The 19,308-nt window shown below is 34.0% G+C and overlaps 2 protein-coding genes across 5 annotated transcripts in view; one reads left to right on the top strand and one right to left on the bottom strand.

The window, feature by feature from the left end:
• Positions 1-175: 175 nt before the first annotated feature.
• LOC108971079 (UPF0472 protein C16orf72 homolog) lies at positions 176-4,654 on the top strand. 4 transcript variants are annotated; one of them, XM_018936906.1, is made up of 7 exons: positions 176-627; positions 684-894; positions 975-1,299; positions 2,706-2,792; positions 2,879-3,047; positions 3,198-3,410; positions 3,479-4,654. In XM_018936906.1, exons 3-7 carry the CDS (start codon positions 1,128-1,130, stop codon positions 3,600-3,602), a joined length of 765 nt encoding a protein of 254 aa, XP_018792451.1. In that variant the 5' UTR covers positions 176-627; positions 684-894; positions 975-1,127; the 3' UTR covers positions 3,603-4,654. The 4 variants fall into 4 exon arrangements, with proteins under 4 accessions (XP_018792451.1, XP_018792453.1, XP_018792452.1 ...); XM_018936908.1 differs by lacking the exon at positions 684-894 and having other exon boundaries at positions 176-512; positions 1,073-1,299; XM_018936907.1 differs by having other exon boundaries at positions 176-894; positions 1,107-1,299.
• A 2,021-nt stretch (positions 4,655-6,675) lies between these two features.
• LOC108970988 overlaps positions 6,676-19,308 on the bottom strand; it is a gene marked incomplete in the record, with an annotated part of 20,779 nt that continues 8,146 nt past the window's right edge. Inside the window, 6 exon segments of the mRNA XM_018936743.1 lie at positions 6,676-7,110; positions 7,178-7,294; positions 7,356-7,476; positions 7,569-7,803; positions 7,878-7,982; positions 19,209-19,308. Coding sequence (XP_018792288.1) covers positions 6,810-7,110; positions 7,178-7,294; positions 7,356-7,476; positions 7,569-7,803; positions 7,878-7,982; positions 19,209-19,308 — 979 coding nt within the window.

The following is a 19,308-nucleotide window of genomic DNA, read 5'->3' as shown; positions in this document are numbered from 1 at the left end:
CTGTTATTGAATAATACTTTAACTCAACAGGTTTTAAATCAATATTACGTAAAAGACATATCAATTTAATTTTTATTCAAAATGAATATTGCAAATTTATGCAAGTACGACACACTCTTCGGAGCAACCATGCAGCCCTTCTCTCCTATTTTACTACGTCCAATTTATATTTTTACTCGTTCGTTGCATTTTGACAATTAAACATCAAATAGTGAGTGGAGATTGAATTGATTTTTAAAAGTTATTTACCTTTGTGTTGAAAATAATACATAAAACAACCTTTGACATAATAGTAACACATTGATATTTGAATAGAAAAATAGGAAAAACTGAAGTAAAACAGCATACGTCTAACAGCAAAGTCAGTTGCAGCACAAAGAGAAACGAAAACTTACAACAACTACGAGTTAGACGAGAGCAAAATAAAAATATTTTTTTGGTGTTTTGTGTATTATACATATGTGTTGCGTAGTGAATCAGCTAGAATATTTCTCCTCTGTGCTGGTTTATAGGTAATTTCACAAAAGACAAATTTATTAAATGACGTGATGAATATATATATGAAAGTAATATAAAAAACATAAAACTTTCGAACATTGCATATTATTGAGTCGTAACGGGCAGCAGGTAGGAAGCACCCTGTGTAAGCATAAAATAGCAATAAAAACATATGAATATAGCAGAATAAGCAATCGCAGAAAACGGGAAACATGGTTCGGTTTTGCTTGACTGTTGTATGAAGTAAGCTGATTCAAATAATACTAGCAGCAGCAAACGAAGAAGACGACTGACTGCAGGCAGTAGAATATATTCATCATCAAGTTATGTTTCACGCGCAGCGAAACTGACAATAGACGGTAGCAGCAGCAAGCACTAGCAACGAGAGCAGTCAGTGTAAGAGGAACTTTGTGGAAAATTGCAAATGAACAAAATTGTGTAATTTTCAATGTGTGTTTGTTTTAAATTTATTTTAGTTTCTAACTAAAGTCGTCAGTGCTAAAGACACAATATATACATGTATAATTGTCAACTTTTATAACTACTGTCGCTATATTAAAATTTGGTGTTTAAGATAACAAAAAAGGGCAGAAATACACGGAATACAGTGTGTAGATAGAGCCGAAAAAATGCAACAAGATTGCAGCGAAGAAAGTTGGCTGGAAGAGCAATGTCATCGGGAGATCAACGCCCAACACGACGAGCACGAACGCGACTACGTAAGGAATCGTGATAGCGCCTTAAGTAATGTATGGGGTGCATTTCAGGATTCAGCCACAGCAGTGGCACATCTTTACAGAGGTGGGTTGTAGCACTTACTCCTTTGCATAACGTGTTAATTCTTTGCTATAATTTAATTAACGGATATTGATATATACAATTTGAAGTACAATTAATTGTGCAGAAATTTCAACAACTCATCCCCACTAGTTCACATTACTCATAAGACAGCATACTTATATATACACATGAATGTACTATTTTGAAATTGTATGAAGATCTAAGTTTTCTTGGTATGTACGTGGAGTTCAAATAAGCCGTCAAATATTTATAAGGTTAAGTCTTAAACATTTCCATAATTCATAATCACATTATCTCTTATGATGTGCGTTTTTATTAGATAAATCGTGAGTACCATAAATAATCAGCCAAACTTTTTAGTATAGGTATTTTTATAAATTTAAGTTTAAAGTAAAGAGTGGTTAAGAAACCCACAAAGAACGTGGTAAAGCATTATTGCTTTTACTAGTTTTTTTTTTTTTGTTTAATATAAAGACTTCGGAAATTGACGAGTTGTTGCATTTTTTTTTTTTTTTTTTTTATACTTCAGTATGATATCTCCATTCCCTCAGTAGATCATTAACTACCACGACGTTTATATGCTTACCTATGTATGGAAGTTCATAAAACATTAAACAGCAAGAATCACATGGATTCATCTGTTTATAAATGTGTTAGTATATTCTACATATTTGTGCATATAATTTGTATTTTAAACTACGATCTCTTCAAGAACAGCTGTTTGAAGGGTCGACGAACGCTTCAACACCATTCCTCAATGTACTTAATAGGGTTGTTTTTATATGTTTAATGTTCACTTGTAGGTAGATATCTGGAAATTTTGGTTCCATGAGTCGGTGTGTTTGGGTATGCGTGATTTCCTTCGATTCTGCTTTCACTACCTTCATCATACATCTCTCATGTGTAGTAAATGTGTACATACATATGTATATACTTGTATGCATATACGAAGTGTTGCTATAATGACGTGACAGGACAACTCTTAAGGTCGATATTTTGGTAGAGGGCATCAAAGTGCAATTTTCGTTACCACCTTACGTACCTACTTTTAATTATGTATATTTAAGTTAAAATGTGAGGTTCCCTAGCATTGTGATTAATGGTAAATATCATCAGTTTTCTTTGTTCACTAAACACATATTTGTATCCTCTTGTATATATGATGTCCATTATTCAGGTGAAATCCACAATTGTATGTTTTTTTAAGTCAAGAAGTTATGCCCTTTAATATCAGAAGCAATTCATTTTACTATTATTTCAAAAAGCATGCATATAAAAAAAAATATTTTTATTTAATATCATATACATGTGTATGTATTCAGACATTTTAACAAAAGTATATACTATTTATAATATTATATTTATAATTAATAAGTATTGATTTATAAATGTATTGCAATTTGCAGAACGTTCATCAAACACGTATCCTGATACAGGCGCATTATGGCTTCCATTTCAAACAGCTGCAGGCACTGTAACCACATTATACAAAGGTAAACACTAATTTGCACGTCATGTTTTGTTGCAACTCTTTCTAATTTAAGAATTTTTTTAATTTTTCATGTGCACCCCAACACAGAAGCATGTGATGGTGTCAAGCGAACCAGTGACTCAGCTGTTCAGTGCGGCTATCAGCGGCGTACACGTGAATTAGCCGATTGGGCCAGGAGTAAAAAACGTCGTATGATACGTCGCGAGGATCTTTTAGCCTATTTGGCTGGCAAGCCGTTAACAAATACTAATCGTCGGTGAGTCGCTACTGAAGTGGCGAAATTAACAAAACTCTAAATATAATTAAAACATCAAACACCAAACACCCACACACAAAATAACAATAACAAACATTTTCAACATAACCTTAACACTACATAAATGTATTCTTTATTACTTTTCTTTAGTTCACCAAAGCCAGAACATTCGCACAATCACTCAAACACCGGTGCTGTGTTCAATACAAACGCTTCACACCATACACCGCCTCATATGTACAGCTCACATCACCATCACGCTCAACATCAGAATCATCATCATCAAGCAGCCGGCGGTGGTGCTACTAATGAGCCAACAAATGACTTGCACACATTCAAAGAAGCGCTTGTCTTGCGGCCACGGTAAGTGCTACATAAACAAACGCAATATTTAATTTTTTTTTAATAATAATTTTCTTACTCACTTTTAGTGGGCCCGAACTATTTGCATTTGTTGCCAACGAAATCGCCCGTCACTGCAAACGTCCAGCCAGTCCCATCGATGATAAAATGGACATCTGCCATTATAGCAGTAAACGACAGCGTTTCATGTAGAAATTTTTAATTTAACATAACAATGGTAGTGTTAAAGCAATTTACGCATAATTAGCCATTTAAATGGCAGTCACAGGCAGTAGAAGGGATATATAGTTGCGAGAGTAAAGTTCATAAAAAACTGGAAAAATAATTTATAACATCTCAAGGAAATACGAAAACTATTCAATACACACAATATTATAATCATATTCGGCAATTAGTAGCAAAAAGATTTGGGAAAACAAATTATTGAATTTGGTACTAAAAAAAAACTAAAAGTGCGCGATATGCCCGTTTATTACATGAACGCTTAACGTTACTTCTACACAATATATCCTAAAGAAATATACATAAATAACAAAAATACAACTGCTAGTGCGCGAATTTACAAAGAAAATTTTTATTATTTTCTTTTACTCTAATAATAACACTTTCGTAGATACCAGTAGAGTAACTTAAAAATGTATAGAAAAGAAAGCTTAATCACTATCGAAATTATTGAATTAATTATATTTTATAAGTATTATTTGAAAACGTACAGTTCTTGTGGTCGAAAATTAAAGTGATACGCGCGTCAAAATCTAATTTGAATTGAATTTTGTTAAAAAAAAAAACCAATTATTTTACTACGATTATTCACAATAAATTATATAATCACAATAGCACGTGATTCGTTTAAGCATAGTCACTGATATTTAAATGACGCAATTTAAATAATCGCATGCAGATTGAGTAAATGTACTCGCCGTTCTATTCATATAATGTAAGTTCAAATATTGAAGTTTTTAAATGAGTACATTGAAAATAAGTTAAGGTGATTTAACTATGCACAGAAGTATTTAGGATTTAGTTTGTGGTTTGTTAAAATTTGACTACGATTTAGTTATCTACTTGTACTAAGTGCTATTATTTAAGCGTTGGGATATATTATATATATATAATATCAAAGAGCTCTCATATTCACATGCTATTTAAGTGCGTTGTAAGCGTATAAAATTGTATCATTTATATGATATACATAATACGTGAATATAAGTATAAAATAAACATTTTGTGAAGAGAAATAATAATCTAAAGTAAACTATTAATATCGTGTGTTCTTTTCATTTGCATAATTATCAGGGCTTTTCAAAAATATTCGGCGCAGAGCAAGAACCCGCAGCTAATGTAATCTTCGCAGGTGAAATTTATAGAATAAAAGGCTATAAAAAGATTTTTAACTTGATTTCGAAAATAAAATTTGTTAAATATAAAAATTTATCATAAAGCGCTTGGTTTTTGGTTGGATATAGCTATATGGTATAGTGGTTCGATAATGACATTTCCGACATATGAAAAGCTTCTTGTAGAGAAAAGAAAGAATTCGTGCAAATTTTCAGGAGGATGCTAATTTTCGAATTGGAATTTAACACTTATTATTTTTTTTATAGAAAACATTTCCCGGCTGCTTCATTTATTTTCCAAATTAAGTCGTGGTTTTTATCGTTTATTTTGCAAATCGTCTTGGAAAACCAAACTTTATTGTCAATTCACGCCACAAATTTTCGACACGTACTGATCGCCGTTCACAGTGAACCATCAACACCATTACCGACACTCTCCCAGTGAATATTGTACTCGCAGTTGACGCGAGAAACGACAGTGACCCTTGCGCAGATTCGTTATGGATATTGTAGCAGGTTAAACTCCTACTTGTCCAGAATAGACTTCGACATATCCTACATATGTCATGGGTGCAACAAGTCTCCGCATGATACTGCCCACCTCTTTGCATGCCCTGCCAACCCCACTCCTCTGGCTCCCTTTTCCCTTTGATCCGACTCCGTCGAAACAGCACGTTTCTTGGGCCTCCCGTTAGATGACGTCGGCAACTAGCTAAAACAACAACAACAAGGTCCTAATTAGAACTGAAATAACTCTACAACTCAAAAAGATCTGTGCAAACATTTAAGTAATTTTAAGAATTATAAAACATACTCTTTGTTTTGTCTCTATAGGTTTCAGTTTAATTGTGGACATCAATTATACATATTATAATATATGGCTAAGAATGTTGCTCGGGTGGTATTGAGAAGGGAACTTAAAAGTTTTCTAAAAAATTTTTTTTTTGTTTTCTATGTCGTCTTACTTCTAAAACGATGTCATGAGGGACTGAGTTCTGAGAAATCCGTCGATCGAATAGGTCTTGCAGTTTAGATAAATACCGATGCAAAGAATATGAAGAAGGTTAATATCCCAGCTCAGCTATTTTGCTTGTTACCAAAAAAATGCACCATTGAATCTTAGGGGTCAGTAGGGTAATTCTTTTTACAAAAAAATAATTTTTTTTTTTTCATTTTCTGTTCTCTTATACGCTTAGAATTAATGTAGAAATCCACTTTACAATTGGAAAGTTTCGAAATAGGCCCAAAAATAATAAAACCGCTCAACGTTCGGAGCGCTTAGAGTGCACATCTCAAACTTTAAATGCGTTTTTCTCAAAACATACTTTTTTAAACTGGCGGACATGATTTCGGTCGAACTGTAAGTTCAAATATTGGAGTTTTTAAATGAATACATTCAAAATAAGTGAAGCTGATTTAAACTATGCACAGAAGCATTTAGGATTCAGTTTGTGGTTTGTTAAAATTTGACTACGATTTAGTTATCCACTTGTACTCAACCGATTTGCTTATTTTTTGTTTAATGTTCACAAAACGCCTGGCTATCGTCCGTACTAGATTCATAATTTATTATATTTCATTGAGAATGTTAAGACAAAATGTATGTAAAAAACACGGGAAAAATAAAAAAACGTTAATTACTTTTTTATTTATCAACATTCTAGTAGAGATGGTAACCATTCACATACTTTTTAAGAATAAATTGGGTTTTTGTGTTTCAGAAGAAAAAATTCCGAAAAAATTTGTTTATACACTACACGATATACCTCATGATATATGAATAAAGTTCTATTGTGGAATAAATATTTCTATGAAAAAAAATAAAAATAAAAAAAGGGCCAGATTGCCTTACTGACCCTTTAAATATATGTACACTCAAACATATATACATTTTTAAAATATTTATTTTCTATTTTTAATTTTTTTTTTTTTTGTTTTCACAAAGTTTCACATATTGAGTTGTATATACTTATTTTTATCTAACTGTAAGTACAGTGGTTCATTTTCAGTTATACTATACTTTTAACACTAACAATTTCTATTTAGATGAGTAATTTAAAGTTTATTTCTCCTTGAGAATAAGCGGAAGAACGCATTGCGGCTCAGTCTTGCTCGGATTGTCTGAGTATAAGGCAACTGTTTTTTTATTTAAATCGAAAACGCCCACAGCAATGGTTTTGACCAGCTCATCCAATGTATTGTTTTCATTGAAGACGCAATACTCGCCGCCACTGCAATCACCTAACATTTTCACAACATCTCCCTTGCAACTAGGTGGCGGATATTCGCCGAAGGTGTTCATGCGCGATTTGCTCGAAGCCAACAGCCACGGATTGGCCTCCTCGGTGCAGAGACGCTCATACCTGCAACACAGAAAAGTTAGTAGTACATTTATTTCGTTGAAAGTCAAGTCGTTTGTGTTAAGCCTACCTGTTGGCGTGGCAATTGTGACCGCCGCAGCAAATCTCTTTAATGTCAAGACGGGATGCCGTGCCATCTTCTAATACTGGTGCCATTTCGATGTTGTAGAACTTGTGAGGCACTTCGCTGAAAAGGAAGGAAATGAATATTTGTAGTGTTTGCCGTTGGAAAAATAAAGTGTGCTTACTTGATGAAAGACAAATTGATGGAACAGCCATCGCCAGCGCCGACCCCCTCATCCCTGAGCACAGCGAGCGCTTGTTCGTAGTTTTCGGCGCTCAAGAGCGCGCGTGTGATGAAATGGCGAGCTGTGGAAATGAATTTAGTTTAAGTAAGAGATTAAAACATCAGTCCACGTCTAAATTATAGTTGACATTAATTAATGCAAATATTTGCCTACGTGTTTTGCCACTTCTCAAATGCAGCGCCGACAAAGTGTTGATGGTGAACACCAGTCCATGATGGTTGTAGTTCATCGTATAGCCGGGCAGGTGGCCGGCGTAGCAGAGCGACATGAAACGCTCCTCCTTCACCTTGTGTTTGCCCTGTGGCGTGTCGTTGATGATATGTGCCACCACAAAGTAATAATGGTTGAGTGTCGCCGCCAAGGCATCTTCGGTGTGAGCGAGTACACGCTGGACAATTACAAGATTTCAATATTCTTTTTTTTTTTTTTTTTGAGAACGTATTTTTTTATATACATACATACCGAGTTCTCATTATTCACGATTATGCTTGAGCAGCCAATTGGTGCAACTGCTCCATTACCGTTCGCACAAATTGCAGTGATCTCATCCATATGCAGCAGGAACAGCTGTGATGAAGAAGAGTGAAATGATTTATAATGGAATACTTTTTAAAGTCTATAGAAGTAGATGAAATACAAAAATATATTAATTTTATTATGGCTTGAGGAAAATTAGTAAAAGTCTCAAATAAACGGAAGAAAGAAAGATCTCGCAATTCATCACACRTATGTATATACTTATATCCGCGTCCTCAAAAATGTTGAACTCCTCGGTATACCCTGCCACTAAGATATACTTTTATTACTCTATTTTCAGGAAATAGTTTTTAATAATTAACAGAGTCTGGCTTGCATAAAGCTCAAAAAATAGCCGATGCAGAATCAATATTTATAAAGAATACATATGATTAATAAAAAAAAAAAAGGTGTAAAATTTTTTCTAATTTTCGATGACTGTTGACTTGTGTGCATGTCAAACTCATGAAGCCATGTCTCATCGGTAGTTATAAAGCTCTCCATGAATGTGGTTTCGGTTTTTGCACGAGCAATAATATTCAAAGACACCTGTTTTGAAAAAAAAAATCTGCTTTATCAGGAGAAGTCGAGTAAGAACGCGTTTCATACCCTAAACAGATATGTCGATCTCTTGCGATCTTTCTAACACTTGCCCGAAGATTTTCAAGCACCATGTTCTTCACTTTTTTTAATATTTTTATCAGTTGAAGAGGTCGTCCGGAACGAGGCATGTCCCTCGACCAACTTTGAGGGATTTGTGCCACTCGTAGGCTTATGTTTTGAACCCCCATAAGTTTTTCAACATTCGCAGCAATTCCGCATACGAAATTTGGTTAGAATACGTAACTTTAGACAAATTCTTTCTTCGATATTTTTATCCATTGTAAAAATCACAACGTAGTACTAAGGTATACCGACTTAAGCAGCTGCTGTTAACAAATTGGTTAACAGATCGCGCTCATATTTGACATAGTAATTAAGGATAGCCCTACCAACTTAGCGAAATACATTTTTGGAGATATCGTTTACTGGGGAATTTTATAACAAATTCCGGGTGCAGTATTTTAATTAAACTTATAATGCCGGATGGACTTTAGGAAAAGATAGTCGATCTTCTATAAAAACTTTTTCCCTTAAAACCCCCGGCTGATCATTCCTGAAAAGTATGTATGTTCTATCATAAACTTAAATTTCTACATATATATACATAGATTCTAGTAAGAAATATTTCCTATTTGAAAGGCTTGTAACCCCAAAATATTATTAACACAAGATATCGTCGAAGACATGTGAGATTAAGAATAATGTGATTGCAAAGCAACAAGTTGATCTTACATATTTTCTTCCGTCGGAGAGGCAGATCGATTCTTTCTGTCTGCGATTGGCAGATTTTGTTCAGCGATGAGGTCTATTTCTGGATTTGGGACGAAGAGCAAACTGAAGATATTCAAGAGTGCAATTTCCTCTAGAAAAAACGATGACTGGTGTGGTTTGTGGACCGCTGGAATCAATGATCCATATTTCTTAAAAATGATGCTGTTATCGCACCTTAATAACCGACTATTTTATACCTGCAATTGAAGCTCGTGATCTCGGCGACATCATCACACATCGCATAAATCAATGGATTTATTGAGCAGATAATTTCACGTTTTGGGTCGGTGGACTGGTCACCAGTATCGTGTGATATCATGCCGTTCGTTATTTTCCTGTGGGGATATGTACATATGTCCAGTTTACTGTCGAAGTGTTCGCGTGAGTCAACGAAAATTGGTCTCAACGGATGGATCATCTAAGAAGTAACCGCGGTCAATATTTGAATGAGATACACATAAAAAAAATAAATACCAAAGAATCAACTTCGATTAATATAAGCATTTCCCATTAAATTTGAGGTTTCTGCGTTTCTTTACATTATATTTGAAATTTCTGCGCAAGGAACTTCAAAATGGATCACCCTTTATAAGGAAGCATTCCTTGACATTACGAGGAGGAGTACTGAATCATTGAAGCTATTTAAGTATTGATTTCTCATTCATAGGAACATATTTATATGCTGCCTAGTCGCATAATAAAAACAAGCATTCAATTAAAAACTTATGCCAAACACATACTTACATATGTCTGTGTTGCATAAACTATCATATATGTTTTTTATAGTTGTTTTTGTGCGAATATCTAAATCAAAAATTTGATAGCTAAACGATTACGTAACTCCCGTTCAGATCAAATATGGCTAGTGGCAAATTAAGCAGCTGCTGTATAACGGTAACTAAAGAATTGTAGCATTTGTGTGGCCACTGCCCGGCGTGTATTCGTAGCTAAGGAATGCTTGCATCTACGATTTGACAGCATTTTAATTATCAGCCTTACCAAATGCAATAAATTTTATTTATAATTAGCTACTTAGTCGACAAGGTAACTGAGTTTTGTAATTTTGTGTGGCGTCACTTTTCAATGTTAAACCAAAAATTTGCACTCGAAACAGTATCAAGGCTGCAATATTGACCACTAGGGGGACAGCTGAATACGGTAATTTATCTACTCGCATGCGCGCGTTCGATATTGGTCGAAAATAGTCATTTGTACTTCTTTTTCATGGTCAGACCATACACAACTTGCTTCTTTCTGTAAGCTTAAAAAATAGCGTGGTGGAATTATTAAACATAAGCCTTTAAAAATGACAAAAAAAGATTTTCAAGGGAAAAATAATTTACTTGCGATCTAAGATCGAGCAAAGGCAGAGAAGGGGCTTGTCTGAATTTTTAAGGGTTAGAAATAGTTTAACTCTATTACCGGCGAAACTATGAGTCTTAAGAAAAAAGTTGATTGGAAAAGTTGTACGGTAAGTCCTCTAGATTTAGCGACAAGGAAACTGTAATCTCCGAGTTTAATACATTCCTTGATATCACATTGGAAGAATCGAAATTTAGACAATATTTTTTTGCCCAATTGGTATACCTTGGAACTTGCAGCACTTGAAGTCAAGCTGGAGCTCACATATAGTGATAAAACAGGCAATGAAACAGCTGCTCATGGCATGGGTTTGGCAAAGGTAAGATAATGTTGTCTTAACAAATGAATTCCTTAGGGGGAAAACACAAAACTGGCACTTCTTCCAAGTGACGGCGTTACGAAGAGGGTAAACTTCACAAAGAAGTTAAGAGTTACTCTCGGCAGTAACGGCTCGAAAACACCGGAATGAATTGGAGCAGGCATTGCGGGACCGCATACAAAACTATTCATACAAATGCGGGACCACAACCAGCCTTCGCTATACTCAGTGATAACCAAGCGGCAATAAAAGTGATCTCAGCTCAAGAGGTCAAATCGATAATAGTGCGGTAGTGTATAGGAACGTTGAACCGCATATCAGTCTGCAACATATACAGGGCACTGCAGACTCTGGAAGTATTTGTCCAACAAGGGAGTAGTCTCTTGCACAAACTGCCGGTTTTGCGACATGCAACAGGAAACTCCAGAACACTTCATTCTAGATTGCCTAGCAATTTGTGGAATCATGCTAAGGCTCTAATATCCATCTACGTGGACAGAGATCACATCAACTCAGTCGGGGAGCTTCTGGAATTATTCAGAGTGCTGGATGTTTGCGACCATATGTGATCTAGACCATAGATCACAGTGCAAAAACTCAATTATTTTCTATCTATCTAACTATGACTTGGAAATTACTATCTAAAATTTCATCTACAGCATTCTCTTTGCAATGTAGCTGTGATGGGTGTGCAGGATTTGCTGTTTTCATGGCTAAATAGGCGCAGAGTTTTCGGGCACGAGGTCCCAATCTTAAAACAACGGAGTATGTTTAAGTCTAAATTAAAAAGCCAAACCGCAAACCATTTCAACATAGTTTTAAAATTTGACAAATTGGATTTTGAGTTTTTGAGAGCTGGTATATGTCAAGCTTAAGGTAAGGAAGAAATACTTTCTGAAAGGCAGTACTTTTATAACTTTAAATCTATTATTTTTCAATGAAATTCACAGCCCCATACGAAGAATAGGAATATGTGTTTTCAGCTAGACCCTCTGCAAATCGTTGGGTACAAAGAAGGAACATTTGTATATTTTGATTTGCTTAATCCTAATTCCTGTATAGATTGTAACTTTTCTGTTACAAATGATGATTTTTAGGAGCAACCTTTTCATATTTCTTTTCTTACTGTAGAATTTAAAATTTTTCTAATCAATTCAACTACTAAATACCCACTTAATTATCTCGACGGATTTTTAGAGGGGAACTAGTACCTATTTCGTCTCTACTTAAATATGAAAAATATTTGAAATCTTTGTGCACATATTTGCTAAGATTATAATTTAGCAACAATGTATCTCTAATTGCAGAGATGAATTTATAATCGATTAATTGATTGGTAACACGAGCCGCTAATAGTGACATTTAAACGGCGGTCGCATAATTATTACGTGTATGGTATTTATAAATATAAATACATATATATGTATTTATTTGTTAAATTACAATGGCGTGATTCTAAATTGTTGCACACGATTTTTTATTTATCGATGCCAACAGCGACACGTCATTGCGTTTATGGATGAAATGAGATATAATTGTATGGAAGCCGCCAACATTACTAAATATACATACATATATATGCATGTATGTGGGTATGTGAAGATAAGTGGTTATATGCACTTTGCCTTCGATAGACCAATTTTCATTCGGTTAACTCTTAAGCTCCTAAGCATTGTTGAAATATCTAAATTTAGTAATTGCAATGAGCATATCGCGAAAATTATTGCGTTTCAATGTTAATGATATTGATCGATGAATGTTTAACAAGCAGAAAATATGAGACAACAACAATTTTGCATTGACATTACAGCCGCTTTAAATAATATTTAGCGTAGAAAAATGGTGGAAGGAATTTTAGTATGCAATTAGAAAAATAAAAAATTACAGGTAGGTTATGAGACAAAAATTATTGGCAACTCACTATTGGCATATTTTTTTATTTTTCTTTCGAAAATTATATTTTTAAGTTATTTTGGTTTTGAATATGTTTAAATCTACCAACTAGGCCACAATCTGTGGCATAAAAACGACCGTCTCCTTAGCCCAAAGTCATTATTTTGGTTAGCTGAATTTGATTAAGGTAAAAGTTAGTAAAAAGTAGCCTGATTCGCAATTGTAAGATCATTCTTTAGTTATAAACAGTTTGTTCCCAAGGCAGAAGCACTCGAATATCGACAGAACCCCATTCATTACAAATCCAACACAAATCTGTGAATGCTGGATGACCGAGGTGACTAAAGTAATGAGAGCTAACGTGTTGTCAACTCAATCAAGCAGGATCAAAGAGGAGGAGCAGTGCAGTTACGAACTTTTTTTGTTTTCAACTTCTTTACTTGAATGCCCTTGACTTAATAGGGACTTTAGACACCAATATTTTTCATTATAAGCATTTGGGTTCGAATGTAATGCCGATTGTTACAAGGAAATTTCTTTCGAGAGTAGTGAATATGTTGAGCAGCTGAAATATTAAAAAATACGCGTTGCTTTCGATTACATATTATCTAAATTGATCCATATCACACTCAGTTTTCTGAAAAAAGTCAGAAGACACCCCCTTAAGTCGTCCCCCGATTTTCACTCTCGTGTTATGCCTCTTTGGTGTATACCTCAGCAAATAGGTAAAATAAAGATAGGTATATAACAGGTTTTTCGCCAGATTTTTTCCGCTCTTTTTAGAGACTTCTCTTGAGTAAGGTTTGCCACTTTATCATGAAAAGTTATACGATCCAACAATGATCCGAAATTATTAAAATTTACTACCGAAATTCGAAGTCAGTGGAAGTCAGTCAGAAGTCAGATCACCAATTGAGTATCTAGTGGAAAAATTTGAATCCACAGGCAAAGTACAGGATCGTTTCTGGCTGAATGGCTTCGTCAATTAGGAGGTCCGCTCAAGGATAACTGAATATTTTTAGCTCGAGTTGGATGATATGGACGACAGAACGACACCACAAGCTACACAGCGATTAATTGAAGCTTGAGGAACATGTTATCTCACGAAATGGCTCAGTCAATTGGCCGCCTCAATAATGCCATTTGACGCGGTTAGACTATTTCCTGTGGGGCTACGTCCGGTCTATGATACATGCCAACAAACCAGCGATTGCAACAGTATTGGTCGATATGCTTGGTATGTATGCTTGAATTACGAGGAAAATTGGTGGTGGCCATGCAAAAGAAATCGAGTTCCATACATAATAGCATTGAATGTACTTGCACAGGATTTCATTGATATCCCAAATCGTTTTTGTTTTATTTAAGAAAACTTTTGTAGCGCTCTATATCAGGATATATTACAATTTGCGAGCGGATTTGATATTAAATTTCCGAACTTGCACTCCTTGGTACTTTTATACTGAATACGGTATATTATGTTTGCCACGATTCCAAAAGGGAACATTGGGGACCCTATAAAGTATATCCTCATACATAAATGATGAGTGTGACGAGCTGAGTCGATTTAGCCATGTCCGTCTGTCTGTACATCTGTATATGCGCGTATCAGTCGCTCAGTTTTTGCATTATTGACCACACGTCTTTTTCTCATCAAGAAATTATGGGAATGAGAACCGCCGACATTTGGCAACTATAGAATAAAACTGTTATACAAACTGACCGATCCGACTCGAGTCCTTGTATTGAAAACTTTTTATTTTGACAAGGTATCGTCACGACAACGTCAACGCTACAATTTCCGATTGAAGAAAACGATTTTTTTATACCGCTAATTGTTCATTGAAGCCGAAGTTAATATTTTTCTTGTTCATTGTCACATGAAGAACGTCTGGGAATAAAAAGAATGTACTATATACATTTTGCGGTTACAAGTTTTGAAAAAAAAAAACAAAGCTATTGAAATTATCATAAGATTTCACAATTTCCTACAGGATGCACAAAAATTGTGAATTACTGGTGGGTTTCGATTACATATGTGTATAAATATATTTCATATGTATAAACCAACATTCAAATGCACAAAAATTCAGGCATATACAAAATATCACATTTATTAACATATATCGACCGCTCTTCTATGTAGTTAATTCCGTAATGCGTGCAGTAATTGTTTTCAATTAGATTACGCGCAAATTGAAAACTAAGAACCGTTAAATATGAGTGTTAACTGCGCGCTTTGTAGTATGCGTTTTTTATTGCCTTTTTACTGATACTCATTTTAACACATAGTTACGATTAWCGTGCAACAAATGTAGGACAGACATTGTTAGTACAATAATTAGAAGTAAATATTAAAAATTAAAAAAAAAAAATTGATATTGAATTGTAGATTACAAGAGCGCAGAAACAACTTGTGTAATATATCATGCTGATAATCACAATGTAATTGTAATGACATTATGCTTTAATGACTGTATCAAAATGGGTATTTATGTATATTAGAAATAAATTTCTTCATTATTACTTTGATTGTTTGACCTTGCCACCTTTTCTGATACAGAACGGCGTAAGTTTGTAGGCGTTCAAACAGACGAATGAATTTACTGTATATTTGTGTAATGTATTGAAAATTTAATTATACACACACACACACCCGCCAATGTATGCGTAATCGTGTAAATCCTTGTCCTTTGCCAACAAGCGAGGCTATGCCGGCAGCATTTTTTTGCTTGGACTTTACTATTGTGGCGTGTTGAATGGTCGTAACACAAACGGTGTGGAACATTCCAATTTAGGTTTTTACAGTTACATATTATATGTATATAATGGGCAACAATGTTTACCCACCTATTGTACAAACAATGGCGCATGGCTATATAAGCCCGTGTTTAAAYGGTTACATATTAGGCCGTGCTGCGTGTTGCATGCATGTAAATTTGTGCCACTGATTCTTAATTAGATTTGCTTGGCTTTTGGTCGTGGTGCAAACCGTTAAGAACAGCAACAACCAATTCGCACTGAACTCATTAGATACGACAAAGCAATGCTACAGTTTTCCCTTGACTTATGTAATTGCATTTCGATTTGTGCATTTTAGCTGATTAAGAACATGTGCACTGATGAGCGGTCGGTCGGTTATGTGGCAAATTCATGTAAATATGTAGGTATGTAAGAATATCAATGAATGAGTGTACTTACATATGTCTGGCGCATGAGTGCGACTATATCTATATTAAAAAACATATTTTGCTTTCTAAATATGTTTCTATGTATGTATGTATACGGAATGCGCGTAAAACTGTTTACGTTTAAATTTAAGTAGGTATGTTGCTCTAATTATAATCACAATGTTTTTAGAAATTCATAATGGAATTTTAATGACTAATAAATCGGAATTTTTCGAATTGTGTAATTATGAATATTTAGAAGCACATATTCCGATTTGCTTGTAACGTGAGCAGCTCTTGAAAGTAAATAAAAATTTTCATATCATAAAAAACCTTCCTTCTCAGTTTAATTAACCTCCATTTGGTTTAAGTAAAATTACTTTCATTTTACTGCGACATTATTGCTTTTGTCAACATAATTAGTTATTGTCGTTTTTATTAATAAGTCAGACTCTAAATAAAATTACATATGAAACAAAAAAAAACTCATAAAGTTTAATGATTTTATGACAAAAGGAGTCTAAGGGAGCAATTTTATTATTATTATTATTATTTTCTTTAATAAATTGTTTTCGAAAATAACTCATGCGAAATTTCGTGTAGATATCTCGACAAATTAAAAGTTTTCCAGAAAGGCATTAATTCGGATCGTAGAGTTTGTATGGCAGCTATGTATATGATAAAGTGACCTGATATCTGTTATTTGGACAAATGAGCAGCTACTTTGGGCGAAAACGACATGTGCAAAATTTCAAATCGATATCTCAAAAACTGAGGGTCAGACGAGCATGGCTAAATCGACACAGCTTGTCATGCTGATTATTTATATAAATATTTTATAGCGCCTCCAAATTTCCTTGTAGGTGTTACAAACTTCGTGGAAAACATAATATATTCTGTTGAGGGTATAAAAATTCAACTATCGCAAAAAATTACTAATACCACTCGTATTCCCTCCCAAATCGCATTACATTGCTGTAATAGAGACTGTGTTTTGAAAAATGCTTTAAATGTTGTCATTCATTGTTGAATTGTTTTCAAAGTATTAATCATAATTAGCTGTAAGGTTTTCGTTTACTTGTGTACTACGGGTGCCTCACTTGACACAATTCTCAATCTAAAATCACAATTCAAATCTAAAGTCTTGCTTTGACATTAAATAAAGTTTGAGCTCGTTACATGYTACAAATATCAGTAGTATCTGCGACCATGGTGTTTTATAAATTTATAAGACTACTAAAGACTCGAAAAGCATATATATGTATATCAATGGTAACCACTTTTTATTGCAACAGCCGACTTAAGTTTTCCACAAAGTATATTGTTAGTAGCTGACAGGGTSGCTTCTAGTCTTGACGAAGTGGAACACGTATATTGTATAAAGTGTAATTGGTTTTTAAAACGATTTGTATGACTAACTACCTAACTTTATACATAAAATTACGAAATGGTCGAAAAAAATTAAAAATTAGTTATCTAAATGTTGTTTTACAATGCATTCCAGAGAAAATTCGCTCAAAAATAGAACCATGAAGGATATGGCGCTTAAAACTCGTCAGGCAAGAGTGCTCGATATCTCTCGAGACCCCATTCGAATGATTTTGGTGGTAAAGCAGAATTTGTTTTTAAAGAGTACCGTAAATAGCTCTCTTTAGATATGCTTGATCATTGAGAGTATTATAATTGAGTTTTGAGTTTGGCATGCAAACAAGTCAACAATCATCGGAATGGAAGGAACAAATGAGCCGAAACCAAAAAATCCACTCCAAAGCCGCTCGAAAATCAAGGGGATGCTCATTGTTTTTTTTTTTTAATTCGTGGTTTGACGGTCAATAAGAAGTTCTATTTGGCCGTATTGAGGCGTTTGCGTGAGAACATATGTCGAAAACGGACAGAATTGTGGAAGAACAATTCATGTTTACACAATGAAAACAAAAAGTGCTTAAGAAAGGTGTTTCGAGGACTGGAAAAATTGTTGGTATAAGTATATTATCTGGTAGTGATTACTTTGAAGGCGAAAAAATAAAATATTTATGAGTAATTAAATATTTTGTATTTTATTACTCAATTTCCGGTTACTTTTTGGTACAATGTATATTCTTCTTCTATTACTTAAGGGTATTAGCATTTCTGATCTTCGTGTTTTTTTTTTCTTTTTGTTGAATAAAAAAATTTAATAAAACCATTGCATTGACGACAAATTTATTTAAATATCTAAAGATTTGCCTGTAATTAAATTAGGCTGAAGACTTCTTTTTCAATATCACATCAATTAAGTGATTGCCTTAAAATATCGCATATTGTTGAAAATAATAAATCATATGAATTTCTAAGCTGATACTTGGACAAATAAGGCAACAAGATTAATTGATGTCATCTGTAGATATTTGCTTTGATGAAGAGTTTGCGAATAAATATGTTTTAGAGACTGCTGTAAGTTAAATTTCAGGAAAATTTTTTTTTTTTATCCAAGTTTGCTTTTTTTCGTATTTCGTATTTATTATATGTTTAATTGGGCAAATCAGACTCTTACGTATTAGGCATATCGGTTGCCACCCAGCCGCGTTCTCTTTTATATACCATATGTTCATATTCTAATCTAGTCTTCAGTCTCAAATAAACTGCGCGACTAAGATTTTTCAATGTCTACAATCAAAAATTGAGTATGAAAACAGGAAAAACAATTTTATTCATGGGTGTGAACTACGCGAATGAATAGTCTAAACCCGTCCGTTTCTTTTTGTCAAACGTGACAAGATGGGTGTTAAATGTCAATAAAACGTCAGTTGATTGATTTGTATGCTGAGAATATTATTTACGAACGTTTTAATGAAGATATAACTACATAGGCGTGTAAGAATGTGAACATTTTATATTTATGCTTAGAAGCATTTGTATTACTTCAATATATGATAACAGATAGAAAAGTGAAGTAGTTTTCTATTGATTGCTGAAAGTTAAGGAATTTTAGAGAAATTATACACGCTGTCTTATATACTATATTCCCTATTAACCAATTTAGATAAGAATCTGAATAAAAAAAAATACAAATAAAACATTTTTGTTCCTTCAATATAAATTTTTGCGTAAATCTCAAAAAGTTAGTTTCGCTATAAGTTTTTAGATCGTAAGTTCCCCTCAACGCGGTTCTTTGCTTACCTTATGGAACTCCACTTGCGCACCATCAGCTATGCCCTCCAATTCTCTGATATATTGTGGAAAAGAATTCTTAACGCTCTCCAATGTTTCGTTGTAAACT

The sequence above is a fragment of the Bactrocera latifrons genome, unplaced genomic scaffold (genome assembly GCF_001853355.1).
Source record: "Bactrocera latifrons isolate USDA-ARS-PBARC rearing strain unplaced genomic scaffold, ASM185335v1 scaffold_32, whole genome shotgun sequence".
NCBI classification, from domain to species: domain Eukaryota; kingdom Metazoa; phylum Arthropoda; class Insecta; order Diptera; family Tephritidae; genus Bactrocera; species Bactrocera latifrons.
Note: the sequence above shows the minus strand (reverse complement) of the source record. Positions and strands in the feature narration are given on the sequence as shown.